This window comes from Manduca sexta, chromosome 4 (assembly GCF_014839805.1).
Source record: "Manduca sexta isolate Smith_Timp_Sample1 chromosome 4, JHU_Msex_v1.0, whole genome shotgun sequence".
NCBI classification, from domain to species: Eukaryota; Metazoa; Arthropoda; class Insecta; order Lepidoptera; family Sphingidae; genus Manduca; species Manduca sexta.
The window spans coordinates 4,244,710-4,261,488 of NC_051118.1; the positions used below are offsets into that span (position 1 = coordinate 4,244,710).

General features: G+C 36.9%; 1 protein-coding gene across 2 annotated transcripts in view; it reads right to left on the reverse strand.

Moving 5' to 3' along the window:
* Window positions 1–16,779, reverse strand: part of LOC115442992 (transmembrane protein 68) — a 28,528-nt gene that overhangs the window by 5,093 nt on the left and 6,656 nt on the right. For both annotated transcript variants that reach the window (XM_030168254.2, XM_030168252.2), the window contains exon 2: window positions 4,538–4,676. In XM_030168254.2, coding sequence (XP_030024114.1) covers window positions 4,538–4,676 — 139 coding nt within the window. The remainder of the gene's footprint in view (window positions 1–4,537; window positions 4,677–16,779) is intronic.

A 16,779-nucleotide genomic window follows, 5' to 3' on the forward strand; every position in this document is an offset into this window, starting at 1 on the left:
ATTTGGAAAAAAATACATCCCTATTATCCCCTCACGTCAATCGAGAGGGTATCTGACACTACACTAAATTCACACTTATTATACTAAACAAAATCAACCGAAGAGTTAGGCAAAGATGCAACCAGGGCGCCCTTCACCGTGTGTACCATCCCATGATGTGATAGGGGGCGAGTCTATCGCCATATCGTGCACAAATTCCAGACTTCGGGTTGATACTGAGCAGAAAAACCCAATACCACTTTTTTCGACCCGGGACCTGACAATGGTAGTCGTGCAGCGCAACTAACAACTACACCAACCGAGGACATCTATTACATCATGGTAAACATAATAAGGCGGCGATAGCCTAATTGGTTGTGGAACGAACTGTCGAGACGAATGTCCGCGGGTTCAAATCCCAAGGGCACACACCTCTGACTTTTCTAAAGTTATATGTGTATTCTTTGTGAATTATCGCTTGCTATAACAGTGAATAAAACATCATAAAAAACCTCCATACTTGAGAAGTTCTCTATAGGAATTTTCATAGTGTGTGAAGTCTACCAATCCGCATTAGGCCAGCGTGGTGGACTAAGGCCTAATCCCTCTAAATAATAGAGGAGGCCCGAGCCCAGCAATGGGACAATATATAATACAGTGCTGATATTATTTTAACACATAATAAACTAACTAATAATGAGTTCACTAATTGCACTCGAGTTCCAAGCTTATCCGTATAGTAATAAAACAATAATTGCAAACAATATTCTCAGATATAATATCGCTAAAAACTGCAGTCACACGCGAGACGCATGCATCGTTAATTAGTTCCTGATTAAAAAAATGGAACATGACTGAATTGGAATAAATAAACATAATCGAGAGATATCTTCGCATGGAAATCGGATGTATGTATGTCTGAATTTGTAAATGAGTATTGAAATATTTAATACTTTTTTACCTGCTATGATCTAGCATATCATGGGACAGAATAAGCATGGTTAAAAGTGGGTGCGCCTTAGCCTACCCCTTCGGGGACAAAAAGGTGTGCGTAGTATTTTTACTAATAGCTATAATATCTATAATCTTCAGTATAAGCCAGTGTCCTAGACTAGAATAATGACTACTATGTACTGGCAAATTTCATCATTTTGGTCGTTTTGAAAAATAATATTAGTAGTAACTAGTAGGCTGCATTAACATCCTTTGAGTAGACTCCACGCAATATTGGGATGGTCACGGACCCGCCCTGTGGAATGGGGGCGTTTGGAGAATTCCACCACGGTATCCCCTGCCTGTCGTAAGAGGCGACTAACAGGGGCCACGAAGGGGGTCGTCGGCGGGCAGCAGGGGCTGTCCGCCCTAGTGCATTTCTGTGCATCTCTGCACATTTGTCGGTTGACCCCCGGGATGGACGGCAGTGTGTAGTTGGCCTCACGCTGCCGTAGACGCCGAGGGCGTCCTTCGGTGCGCGGGGGCTTCTGAGCCCCCCCCCCCCCATAGGAGACGGGCCGTAAGGCGGTACCGCGCCGGGGCGGCTGCGGTCGCAGACTAGACACTTAAACGTAAGAGGAAGCCCGCAGCCGTCCCTAATGCGCCGAAGAGGGCCACCGCGGAGTTTTAGCTGGTAGGCCGTGCATAGGTTAAGTTGTATATAGGGTTAGGGACTCGGTCCGGCGGTCGCCCGAAGGTCACCATCAAATCCGGGCGGCTCAACGCCGGGCCGTAAGGCACGGTTACCCCAGCATAACCGCTCAGTCGCCCCCCACGAAGGCTGGGCGGTAGTAATAAGGTACTTTCTCCGCGAAAACAAAAAAAAAAAAAAAAAAAAAAAAAAAAAAAAAAAAAAAAAAAGTCGCGGACCCCATCTATGTACGTCAACAAAAGGTGAGTTTTAAAACTCCACAAGTATCTCGACAAGAATAGCAACTATCCGTAAACAGTAAGAAACACAGTACAAACTATACTCGACTCATTTGAGACTAGATGAACTTCTTATCTTTCCATTTTTCCGACCAGTGGGTGTTAGTTATTTCAAGATTTTGATACGCAAATTCAGTTCAGTTTGACCATTCTTGAATTTATTGAACATATAATGCATTCGCAGTTGGTTTTATTAAAAATTAGCTTTTAGAAAATGTGTTTCCGAGATAAAAAGCAGTCACTCAGGAGTATTGTAGCTTCCTATTAGTAAAAGAATTTTCAAAATCGTTTCAATAATAACAGAGAACAGCCCCTACCAACTAAACAACTTTTCCTCTTCACAATATTAGTACATTCCAGTACATTTAGCAATTGCAAGTTATGTCTAGAGTGAGGACAATAATATTTTGTAACAAATGCTAACATTACATAATTGTTTGTATTCAATATTTCATAACTTTCCTATTAATAAGTTTTTCGAAAACATATTTTATTGACTATTAAGTAACAACAACTCGGACCTCTGATCTGAGATAGCACATTATCCTTTTAATCGCCGCATGTTTGTAATTTATTATTTAATTACATAATATTATCTTTGTTTTTATTTATAACTAGACGTTGCTCGCGGCTTTACTTGCAGGAATGATTTTTCCCGAAAATACAATACTTTATCTATGGTATTGTTTTGTAACAAATTTCAATTCCGTTCAGAAATCGACGTTTATATGTAAGAAACATAGATAGAACATTTTGCATTTTATAAAATTAGTAAGATGAACATATCACACTTATAATCCTATTTTTAACCGACTTAAAAAACAAGACGTTCTCTATTCGACTGAATTTTATTGTTTAAGTTTGTATGTAACTTAGGATTTTTGAATGGGTGAACCGATTTTGATGATTCTTTTTTTATTTAAAAGCTGGTGCTTGCCGTACGCCCCCAAAATTTCTTAACAGTATATAGGTAATTTTAAATATATATTTTTTTTGTTTTTAAGTGCGGTTCAATTTTTTTTAATTATGGTCGATCAATAAAGTATACGGCTCGAGCCAAAAACCTTAAAAAATATTGCAGAAATGTGACTTATTTTTGAACCTCTGTCAATCCCCTCTGGATATCATGATCGGATCAAATCGTGTTAGAAAACACACAATATTGCCTGAATTGCAAATCAATCGACCACGCGATCCTTTCCCACTAAGGATGTGATACTAAATAACTTTAACGACATAATATAAATCTTCATTATGTAAACATACATAAAATTACCGCTAGATTGCTATTCTCTTATCATTCAAGAGACCGTTTTGTTAGATACCTCCATATTACCAGTATGATCAATAAGTCTATCGCTTGGATATCATTCCCAGTGGCGAAGTCCATATAACCCAATTCAAGACGCTTCCGTGTATACAGAATTCATGTAGAATCTAACATTATTGGATTGATTTGCACCGCGTTCATGCATTTTACCACCTACGGGGCCGTTCAAGTATTACGTAACACAATTTGGAGGGGAGGGGGCTCGTATAAAACGTTACGATGCGTTACAGGCGCGGGAGGGGGGGTTCGAACAACGCGTTATGTAACATTGGATTTTTTTTAAAACAATAAAGGTGTTTTAGCGATTTTACGGTACTTTTCGAAAAAAATATGTAATTTTAGAGTTACATAACTTTTTGAGGGGGGGGGGGGGGCGTACAGGAAAAATCTTCAAAAATTGCGTTAAGTAATACATGAACAGATCCTATGGGTTTGTGTCGGTTTCCCTTTCAGAAAACTTTACCATTGGCCACTGGTCATTCTCATACATTTTTTGTTTTTTGTTAGCATTAACGATTGTAGAACGATGTCTCCGCTACGGACCCTGATTATGTAATATTAGCCCAGTATTATATACTGTCCCACTGTTGGGGCTCGGGCCTCCTCTACAACTAAGAGGGATTAGGCCTTAGTCCACCATGCTAGCGTAGTGCGGATTGGTATACTTCACACACCTTCGCAATTCCTATAAAGAACTTCTCAGGTGTGCAGGTTTCCTCACGATGTTTTCCTTCACCGTTAAAGCAAGCGATAATTCCTTGACCTTAGACACTGATTACTATAAGAAAATATGCAGGCTCGAAAGCTTTACACGAAAATATACCTATACAGGGTCATTTTGACATTGCGTTACTAAATGAAACCACATACTTATCTATTTGGAAATAACACTTTACAATAAGTTACTTGAGCTTAAATGTAAAATAAAAAGTGTAATTTTCGAACAAAATAAATACAAATAAAAAGTTTTTTTTAGTAATATTACAATATTATAACGCGCCTTAAAGCCACTACTACTACTCTAAGAGAATTTGTCGCAGCGGCAACATCAAACTTTCAGTCAGAAATAAACCCACGCACACGCCATATTCGCATTAAACTACAAAATGATTGAAAAATGAGAAAACTAAAATCTGGATTTTTGATGAAAATATTCGTTATTAATGGATGATTTTTGGCACAATATCAGCAAAGGTGAACACGAGCATGAGGTTTTATTTAGTAATGCATTATGCAATGTCAAAATTTCCCTATATATGGTTGAGATACTTCTATCTCAACACATTCTCAACCAACCAAACTTACCTATATAGCCTGTAGATGTGGAATATGATGCTGCTGACGTATATCAGGACGAGGATGACTGCCGGCAGCAGGAACGTCACTATGACAGGCGTCAGGAACCACGTCAGCCACAGACTGTATTCTGTGTCCACGTACTCCACTGGAAACAGAAATATTACTTAAGAAAATGGCCATACACAGGAAAGGGAGGGGATTTTCCTACGAATTTTGTATGCATTTATGATAAACTAGCTTTTGCTCGCGGCTCCGCCCGCGTTATAAAGTTTTTCAGGCTAAAGTTTTCCATTATAAAAGTAGTAGTTTCCCGGGAGCCTATGTTCTTCCCAGGGTTTCAAACTGTCTCCATACCAAATTTTATCTTAATACGTTGGGTAGTTTTTGAGTTTAAGACGTTCAGGCAAACGGATGCAGCTGGGGACTTTGTTTTATAATATATTTTTTAGAACTTTTAAGAGGAATAATCCCGACATACATCATTGTTGCATAACTTTAACCGTTTACGCAGCGCACGCAACGGAAGCTCTCAAAACGAATAAATTGTCCCCGTATTTGTAACATGTTTCATTACTGCTCCGCTCCTATTGGTCATAGCGTGATGATATACAGCCTATAGCACCCCACAAATAAAGAGCTATCCAACACAAAACGAATTTTTCAGTTCAAACTGGTAGTTCCTAAGATTAGCCATTACTGCTCCGCTCCTATTGGTCATAGCGTGATGATATATAACTTAGAGCACTCCACGAACAAAGGGCTATCCAACGCAAAAAGAATTTTTCAGTTTGGACCGGTAGTTCCAGAGATTAGCCATTGCTGCTCCGCTCCTATTGGGTATAGCGTGATGATATATAGCCTATAGCAATCCACAAATAAAGGGCTATCCAACGCAAAAAGAATTTTTCAATTTGGACCCATAGTTCCTAAGATTAGTAAACAAATATAATGAGAAAGCTTCGAACTGCTAAGCTATCGGGAGTTACACGTGTTATTGTGAGTCAACCATAAAAGATAGACACATGCTGTCGTGGGATATTTTTTACATAATTTTAAGGAGAACATTTCCGTCGTACATGATTTCTGATTTCTGTGATAACTTAAATAGTTGGGTCTCAGTTGCAGTTGAAGAAAAATGTAAAAATAATTAATAATCATGGATATTTCTGCCTTTAAAATTTCGTCATATTAAATTTTAAAGGCCGAAATATCCATGATTATTAATTATTTTACGTTTTTCTTCAACTGCGAGAACTAATCACTAACTAGACGTGAATTTAAATTCTTTACTTGCCAATACTTGTTTAGTTACCCAGATTAAAGGTGAAACAAAATGTATGAAAATGGACCTTGAGGTATCGCCTTAAGGTTGCACACGCGACGGAAGCTTAAAAAATGGAGTAACTTCTCCCGCTTTCCCAACATTTCCCTTCACTGCTCTGCTCCTATTAATTGTAGCGTGATGAAAAGTAAACTATAACCAGCACAGGAGTATGACAAATAATTGTACCAAGTTTCGTTAAAATCCGTCGAGTAGTTTTTGTTTCTATAACGGTTATACAGACAGACAGACAGACAGACAGACAGACAGACAGACAGATAGACAGACAGACAGACAGACAGACAGACAGACAGACAGACAGACAGACAGACAGATAGACAGACAGACAGACAGACAGACAGACAGACAAAAATTTTACTAATTGCATTTTTGGCATCAGTATCGATCCCTAATCACCCCCTGATAGTTATTTTGGAAATATATTTCATGTACAGAATTGACCTCTCTACAGATTTATTATAAGTATAGATTACTAGGAATCTATGCAAGTGCCTTTTCATTGTTAAAGGTTGGCCGTCAGCTTCTTGTATTTCTCTTTATCATTGGCCAGTTGGAAGAGGTTTTCAACGGAGGTGATATCGGTCCACACCAGTTTTTTTTTCAGCCATAATCTTTTCCTTCGCCCAGCGCGTCTCTTCCCCTTCATCGTGCTACTAGGAATAGCTATACGAGATGACTAATTTGGTAATTCTCTTCAAGAAAGGGTTGATGTCGGATCGATGCTTTAGTTTCAACAGAACTATTTCTGCAAGATGATATATTGCGTCATCTTCTTATTGAAGTTATATATAGGAAGGCGATGATCACACATTAAGAAAAAGGTCTTATACTATATGCATTTTTATCACGTGAAAAAAATCATTTAAGGACTAAAACCTCTCCGTGGTATACATTCTTATGTTGAATGTCACAGAGTGCGTATGCGCATGCCATCGCAACCTTCGCAGGAATAGGCACTTGTATAGACACATATACCCTTGTCTAGAATTCCCCTACGGTGAAATTGTACTCTGAAATCTCTCTTCAGTAACAGGGGTGGCCGTGACCCTGTACTCTGATATCAATACATTATCGGTGCAGGAAACTGATTTGCCATTAAATACCTCGCGTCCGGGAATTGTTATCTTTTTATTATTTTCTCTTCGCACTTTGCACTGGCCAGTAGCCTCGGGACAGTGCCCTGGACTTTGCACATTATATCGATTGTTCTAGAAAATTTCTAACAGGCGTTGCTATGGCTTTTTATAGAACGACAGGTCTATGTCTGTATTTTTTTTTCAAGGATTTCTTAGCACTCTTGTGCGAATAATGTCTAAAATACCAGGACAAAACACTGCTTCATGGCGGAAATAGACATGGCATACTTATCGCAGTTTTAAATAAACGATCCTTATCGATTTTGTCAATCCATCGCAAATATGGACCAATCAGAACGAAGTATTTTGACATGCTTACAAATGAGTTATTTTGATTGGTTTAATCTCCGGGTCGGATCGAAGATTGCGATTGCGATCGTTTATTGAAAACGGCCGTAAGCAAGACAGTTATCGTCATTATCATCATCATCAGCCCCAGGATGTCTACTATATAACCATGAACATGGCCTCTCCCAAAGACTTCCAGATCGACTTATTGGAAGCTACCTGCATCCAGCGACTTTTATTAGGTGATCTGTCCACCTCGTGGGTGGACGTCTGACGCTGAGCTTGCTAGTACGTGGACTCTACTTAAAATAGTTATAGTGAGTCATTAATCACAACTGCTATACTTTTCGACCTCTACGATTACATAAGAACATCCAGATTATCTTATTGTTTTGACTATTGGAATAAACTTAAAATAATTACAATAAACCTCATTCTCATAAGATTAAGGCTCATATTAGTGAATCCAGTGCTAGTTCTTACATGTATGGGTCAAAACCATCACGTGACCGCCACAAGGCAATAGCCAATAAGTTATCAATAAATATTATCATTATTAGAACATTAATTTAACGACTTTTATCTCGAAAGCGGATATTAATAAAATAAATTAACCCAATAAACATATATGCTCGTGCTTAGTTCCTATTCGAGAAGGTAGACACAAACGGATCTTTCTGTTATTACTAACGGTCAATTTCAAAAAAGGAATCTCTATCTTCTGTTTGGAAGTAAAATTGGACCAATCAAAATAAAGTTTGACATATTAAGGTAATTATATGATTGATTTATTCTTCTTTAATCCGAAGTTAGGCATGTGTCCTCTGTGTGACTTTTGAGAATTTATTTAGAAAATATTTGATTTAGGACATGGGATAGTTAAACCCATTTTTCAAGGAGGGGAGAAGAGACTGTCTTAGATTTGCGTATACTAGGAAATTTGATAGGTTTCATTCCTTTTAAAAAATTATAATAGTAAGTATCTTAAAATACTATGGGCACCGCACGATTGTGGGCTACTCTCTGGTCCACCCAAGTACCCTATTTATCCACCTATGATGGGCTGAATTTAAAATATGAAACAATAATCGAACCCAATATGCATAAGTTGTTTAAATCAGAATGCACATGAATATGTATACAATGATAACCCCCGACATCGACCACTCGTTGCTCGATCCGCTTCAGGACAGGAAAATTACATCACTAGAATGATTATCTGTTTGTTTGTAATTATGTTGATTTTATTAGATCATAACTGTCTATGATCTGAGATTCTTTATCACTAATCATGTTAATAATATATGTGAAATTTTGTGGGAATGTTTGGATGTTCGTTAGAAGTAAACGCAGAAACGGCTGAATGGATTTTAATGATGTTTGCCATACGGATAAACCATGTCTTGGATTAACATATAGGGCACTTTTTGTCCCGGTAATTTGTTCCCATGGGAAATAATGGGATTTTGAACAAACGGCGCTAGCATCGTACGAGACTTTATAAATCATTTGACAGTTTTAGGGACTATTAGCAGGAATGGCTGGACGCGGGCGAAGCCGCTAGCAACACTTAGTGCGAATGTAAATGCGATTAAGATGGTTCGATGTTTTAATGATGGTATTGGACGGATGAGGAAAAAAATGGGCATAAAGATAAAAAAAGTTCCGCCTTTATACATTGATGTAAAAAAGTGTAAAATAAATAAATAAACATACAGACTAATTTTATCCTGGACACACATACAAATGGACTTTCTAAAGTAACTTAGAATATACTGACTAAAATATCATTAATTAGCACTTCATATACAATTATATTATCATTCTTTGTCAGTCAACCGTAGGGCGGTCCAGAGATAAACAAGGTGGGTGCATCAAAGGTGCATTAAAGAAAACTGTTGTGGTATACTAACATTCGTATTCTAAGCTGTTTCCTCGAAAATTCCTCTACCTTGTCTCAATTGAGGGTACCTTGAGAATTAATTCAAGGAATCCTCGAAAATCGTATCGTTTGAGCTATTCTTGAGTATCCTCCAGTGAGGTTGTAAGTGCCCATACCACTTCTACCCAAATAATTGACAATAAAGTGTTCACGATAATGTCTTTCCTAATATATAGCGTGTTTGGAATTCTATGTAGTCGTAAAATTCTTATTTTACGTCTACATTTAATATATTTGTGATTTATTAATGTTTATATGTATCGTGTTATTAGTTGTATGAGTGACTCTCTCAATCCATCAATTATCGTACCCTTATTTTGAAGGCTAACCGAATCATAAATGTTTTAAATTCGAGGGGAAATGTAATAGGGTATTGTCTTATTTTTATTTATAACTTTTATAAAATATGTACGTTTTATAAATTCTAAAACAGAAGTAATCATTGAAATCTGGTTAAAAATCTTAAAGTTATAAGCCATTGAAATTAAGCAGTAGGGGTGAGTGTCAAAAAAACAGAAAAGGGACGAAATACTTACATGTGACGTCAGCAAGCGTTAAAATACGTGCCTAAGAAAGAGATGCAGTGATATCCCTACTCCACGCCCACTTCTAAACGAAGCAATATTTGAAATTTCAATTACCGCTTCATTCCTAATCGAATTTTAATGCTGTTTTCATAGAAGGATTTCCTTTTTGTACTAATTGTTGTTACATATTAAAAAATGCACAAAATCCATAGACAACCACCCTATTCCATATAGGTACAGATAGAATAGCAAATAATAAAAATAAAAATCTTATCACTCCAGCATTGTTACCTTTCATGTACCACTCTCGTACAACGTGTAAAACAAACAAGATATCACCGTCCGGTACAATGATCTGCATCGAGCTATTATTGGGGAATTTAACTGATGATAATTCTTTGACCCACAAAGGACCGTCTGGGATATTGTCTAGACGGAAATGCGCGGTGCGTGGTTGCCGCGTGTTCATTATCATAATTAGGTGCCAGCTTTAATTATCTTTGTGTAGACGCAGCAAAACGTTGGCTTTTTACATGGCCGTTTCGGTATTGTGTTAATAAATGAAACTATAGTGGCATGGTGTTAGTTGTATCAAAATATGTAAGTGTTGCCATCTAGTCGTGCGTACGCAGATTAAGTTGATTGTCTATTGCATATCTATTTTGATCATCTATACAAAAATAAAGTTTAATCTATGCCAACCACGCCGGTGTTTCAATACATGGGCCCCGCCATTATTGGTTTTAGGGAGGTGCATTCACACCTACGCACGTGAGCGCCACCAAGATAACTTTTAGCGAGGTGCAATTGAATAAGTAGGTACTACATAAAATATATATTTTTTTTTTTCAATTAAAAATCGTGCGGCAGTTTGCGTATGAAAAACTACTGTGATATCAAATCCTCTGTGGTTTAGTTCCCATTGTCATTTAATTATTTTTATTGTGATTTATTCCAGACAGGGGAGTGCACCTGCAACCCCTTCCAATCGCATGTCTTAATAGTGAAGGAAATCATCGTGGGGAAACCTACATACCTGAGAAAAGTTCTCTATAGAAATTTTGAGGGTGTGTGAAGTCTGCTAATCCGCACAAGGCCAGCGTGGTGGACTAAGGCCTAATCCCTCTCAGTAGTAGAGGATGGTCGTGCTAAGCAGTGAGACAGTATACAATACAGGGCTGATATTATAATGCCATTATTACTACATGAAGAAAATCATGCTTTCAATCACAAATACACTAACACGCACACTATATTGGTATGAAACAGTGATAAAAAAACAGAAACCTGAAACCGGGATTTTTTACTAAAATATGTACTTGATTCATTAAATAATTTTGACATAGTATAGCAGAGGTAAAGACGAATGTGATTTCATTTAGTAACGCAATCTAAAAATGTAACTGTACACCATTAGGTTTTGTTAACTGGATTTTTTTTAGGAATATACGTCTTACTATAATTTTTTGCAGATAAGTATGTGATAAATGTTAATACAGAGCTTGGGTCATGACCGATGTAAAGATTGGGGAGCATGGTAATCTAGTTGTAGGACAAACGAGACTTAATCTAGAGATGATGCGCGTGCGCAGTCGCAAACATTACCAGTTAAAACTGATATAAATAAATAAAAGGGATAATAAAACATTTTCCTTATACTATAGCCCAGTTATGTTACCGACTCACGGGTTGAAGGTAACTCTAATGTTGTACGGGTTTTTACATATTTAATCAGTATCAAAGTACAACTATATGATTTTCCGTAAGTATTTATACATACGTGAAGCAAAAACGTTGTACCTCTCTTTACAAAAATTATATAGAGCATGGGCCACGAATTTGCGCTTCAGGATTGCACCCTATCACATCATGGGACGCGGAACACACTCGGTAAATATTGAGTGCCGCAAATGCGCCTCTGGCTACCCCTTCGGGGAACAAGGCGTGAATGTGCGTGCGATCGTGCGTGCGATAGTGCGTGCAAATTTTACCTCATTATAATACAGATTTATTACAATTGTGTGGCCGAGCAATACCGACCGACCGACGATACATATCAGAAGAAATCATATTAAAATATAGATAAGTAAAAATGATATTGTCAATAATAAAACCGGTACAATCCGGTTCGTATCTCACTCAGTAGGTAACACGAAAACCCACAAGTCAAGTTTTCACTGTATTTTTGTGTTGGAGAACGTCCTTCAACCCGAACGAATATTTATCGTGTACAGATAATATTGTTTTAAAATATATTCGAGAAAGAGTACAATAATTAATTAAATTCTGTATTAGTTGAGGCTCGTGGGTATGCTCGCGTCACATAAATATTACAGCATTGTAGCCAGTAACTACTGGACATAATGAGACTTAACATTAACAACGAGCGCAGTGGAATACCAAACAATACTTTGTAATTCAAGGTGTTGGATGGTGCTTCTACTGTTTATGGGCGGTCGTATCGCTTACCATCAGGCGAACGGCAAGCTCGTCTAGTCAATCAAAGCAATAAAGACAAAAAAGTTATTTTTCCATTACCATTGATCATATTCGACGATGGCCGTATAAGGCCGTTTTCAATAAACAATGCCAATAGCAATCTTCAATCGGATCACGAAAATTAATCAATCAAAATAAATCATCGCAAGTCAAAAGAAATCTTTGCTGCGATTGGTCTATTTTTGCGATGGATCGAAAGTCAGCTATGTTCAAATGTTCGTCAATGACAGTTACCATTACGAGTAACACAATCGATACTGTCGAATATCGATCGTTTATTCGTTAATCGTTACGATAATAAAAAAGTATACTAGATTTCGAACGACAAATAATTGCCGACGCTGTCTCTGTGCATCCCGACACAAAATTACCCACCAAAAATACTATTTCACTCGATCAAAATGTAATTCTGCTGTTTGTAATTGTATTTATATTGATTGTTGAGTTAACAAAATGTATTTATATTATTTATGTCTATGAAATTGTCATTTATAATTTACTCATCTTGTCATTCTAAATGTATGCAATATTTATAAAAAGCTCGCCTGTATAAAATAACTGTGCTAAGTAGTTTTCTCAGTAAGAGATTAATTTATAATCTTATGAGTAATAAACGATTCTTAAACCTCAAATGTCGCGATATACCGATTATCGATTGCGAGTAGACGTCTAGATTCGGATCGTTTATTGAAAACCACAAATAAAATCTAACATGATCTCTTATCAACGGGCAGTGTACCGTTTGCCTACCTATATTAAAATATAACTGGACCAAATTTTTCTAGATAACTCCACAATCCAACTCTTTCTCAGACGAAATGATTTGGGTCGTAGGTTATCAGCGTCATACAATAAGTGACTTTATGTTATAATAAACAATGAATGTAATTGTCCGCACAATCAATTTAATGTAAGATTACCTATAATCACTGTTCATCAATCACGTTTCGTGTAATATATTTTTTTACAGATTTATACAATTTATTGACGTAGATGTCGCTTGCCTTATACCTTTTTTTATAGCTTGGCAAACTAGCTAATAAGTAATTTAATTTAATAATATTAAAAATTAACGGTCCTACTGCTGGGCACGGGCCTGCTCTACTACTGAGAGAGATTAGGCCTTAGTCCACCACGCTGGCCTAGTGCGGGTCGGCAGACTTCACACACCCTCAAAATTTCTATGGAGAACTTTTCTCAGGGATGTAGGTTTCCCCACGATGGTTTCCTTCACCAGACTTCAGACATGCGATAATTCACAAAGAATATACAAAATAATAAAGTATATTTATCGAAAATAAAGTAGGATACGTTATTATAAAGTATGGTTGGCAACCCTAGTTGTGCGTATGAAAGTACCATTGTGTACTTTTTGTCTATCCATGTGCTAAACTACATCAAAATTGTTTTTAAATAAATATTAATTATAATCGTATTAAACCAATTGGGCTATTACCGCGTTTTTAATCATGGATATCGGATACATACTTTCATTATTCAATAAAACACGATATAAACTCTGACTGCGCCGAACATCGCTATTGACATTGAGAATGACCAGTATGTTATGAAAACAAGTTCAAATATGCCATTTCGTGAAAGAGATAACGAAAAAATATTTCTATCATAAATATACATATTTGATATCATTATTTATCGGTCGTTGAATGGAAACAACTTTTACATAATCTTTATTTTTATAAATCATTATATTATTTAAAATCTATGGTATTTTTATATTACACTAGCTTTTGCTCGCGGCTTCGGCTGCGTGAAAGAGTTTTTCGGGTTAAAAGTCCCGCTATATTTTCATTCAAGGTATGAAAATCCCGCTGCATACTTTTCTGTCTATCCGCGTGCTAAATTTCATAAAAATTGGTTTAGCAATTACTGCGTTCGCTTCTGATAAAATTCCAACAATAAATGTATTAAGTTACGTATTCATAATGGTAATAAGATTTTTAAATTATATCTATACTGATATATATAAAGCTGAAGAGTTTGTTAGTTGACTTGTATGAGCAATTAAACCGATTTTGATAGTTTTTCACTAACAGGAAGCTACATTCCTCCTAAGTGCAAAGTGCAGTAAAAAAGCACGCGGACGCAGCCGCACGCATGTGCCAGTTAGAGAAAAATTTTTGCAACACTTTTTATATAAAGATATATATCATTTTTATAAAATGATTTGCAATAATGTGTGGTGGATTGCAAATAAAAGGTACGGTCGAAAACCTGTTGCAATGTTTCATACAAGCAATGAATATGCATATTATTAATATAACAGTGAACAAGTAATACATGTTATTTTGCTTTGAATGACGAGACGAGCTTACCGTTCGCCTGATAGTAAGCGACACTACCGCCCATAAACAGTAGAAACATCCAACACCTGTTTAACTTGATGTTTTAAAAATAAATCCGTGACTACCAATTCCGTATTATTATAATTTAATACAAGCTGTATACAGAAGTGTTGGCATTTTAAAGTTTAGGACCTGTTTGCCGATTACGTTAAAAACAGTTAAAGCTTTTTTTTAAAGACCCCGCATTCAACACCTAGGGGAACCTGTGAACGGTATACTGGTTCCCCCCGGCTTAGCGTCTGCTCTGGAGGAAGAGAGGAAGGGGAGGAAAGAAGGGGGAAAGAAGAGGAAGTATCAGCATGGGCGGAGTAATTAGGAGAGGAAATGCCACGAGTCCCTCTTAGACCCCTATGTGTAATTGAAATGGGGTATACACACATTCACTGTGTGCCTAGGGCCGCGACAAATGTCCCCCCGTGCATGCATTCGGTGTGGAGACCGAGCGCACAAGACTTGCCTCAGAGGGGGGGGGGGGGACAGTTAAGGCATTTTATTTTATTGTCTTAGTAGGCAAACGAGCAAGCGGTCTGCCTGACGGTAAGCAGGATCCCTCGCACATACAATGCCAGAGATACAGCCAAGCCGTAGCCTACCTGAAGGTGAGCTCTCTTACTTAGGAGTTTAATTAGGTACCTATCTGTTTAGGTGTTTTAGATGTCTTGTCATCAGATGTTTGAAGCTTTGTCTATTTCTATCGACAATAAGTAATGTTCAAATATTCAGAATTGCAAGACTAAATATCCAATGATTTAACGTTGAAGACACCAATATCGTATTCGGCATTTAAAAACCAGTCCTTCATAACTTAAACACAAACTAATCGCTAGCAATTTTACTCGAATCATGATGTAATGAAATTGTATTATATGGAAGAGGGGCTCAATGGACTTGTTTCCAGAGCCGTAATCAATAAAAAAAATACATCATGATTATTTTTTTATTGATATAAATAATAAATGCACTAAATTACAGGTATTGAGATATAAATAAATTAATTATTGAAGTATAAATAATAAATGCACTTAATTACAATAACGCCGGAATCTATATCGCTGACTTAACACTCTATTGACCTACATTAAAATTATGTAAGTTCAGAATGCGGACACGATAAATAAAACAACTTAAAATATCGTTTATTTTAAAGGGACTAAGTAAGTAATAAGAACACCTAAATATATTTTATGTATATACACCTAACATCCTTAACCATCTATACATATTATAAAACAACGTGCCCTTTTCTGTCTGTTTGTATGTTATCGATTTACTTAAAATCTACTGAACGGATTTTTATGAAATTTGGTATGGAAATAGTTTAAGACCCTGGGAAGGTTATAGGCTAATTTTTATCCCGGGAAAATATATAGCGGGACTTTTATCCCGGAAAAGTCCTTCACGCGGGCGAAGCCGCGAGAAAAAGCTAGTATTTTACTGTTTTGCGTTTCGGCTTCAGTCTGTGTATTACGAGTTTCAAACAGGCCGGCATAATTGTGTCGACTGACGATGGGTTAATCTATCGTCAGTCTACACCATCTGAACCCCACTCCGCTTACCATCAGGTGCAGTAGTGTCACTATGGCGTGCTCGTATCAAAAATAACATTTCAAGCTGTAGAGGTTTTTTTTTTTTAAATCTTTATTTAGGGAGCTTGGTCGTTATTTCGCGACTATGTCGCTCCGTACGTCCATTTTTATCCGTGCCTACTAAATTTTGATGAAATCAAAATATTTTTTTAATAAAGCCTTAGCCTATACATAGCTTTAGCCTATGATACAGGAACCGACAAAAAGCTATTTATGCTGCCCACATTAAAGCTCAAAGTATGAGGTCCACTCCGCACACACTCCGACAAAACATGAAGTACGTCATCTCTTACTCCACAGTCAGAGCAGTTTGGGTAGTTATAATTAAATGTAGTACAAGAAGTATATATTATAAAGATGAAATATTTGTTTCTTTAGACTTCTATTACTTTGATTTTAAATTCTCTCCGATTCCTACATAGTCCTTTAACGCTACCGGCTAATTATCAACACAAATGGCCTCCTATTGACGCGGAGTAGCGATCAAAGCTACTGTAATTTAAAATACTCATTATTTTACAATGTACAGAGCACGGGAATTACGAATAATTTATACTTAAGA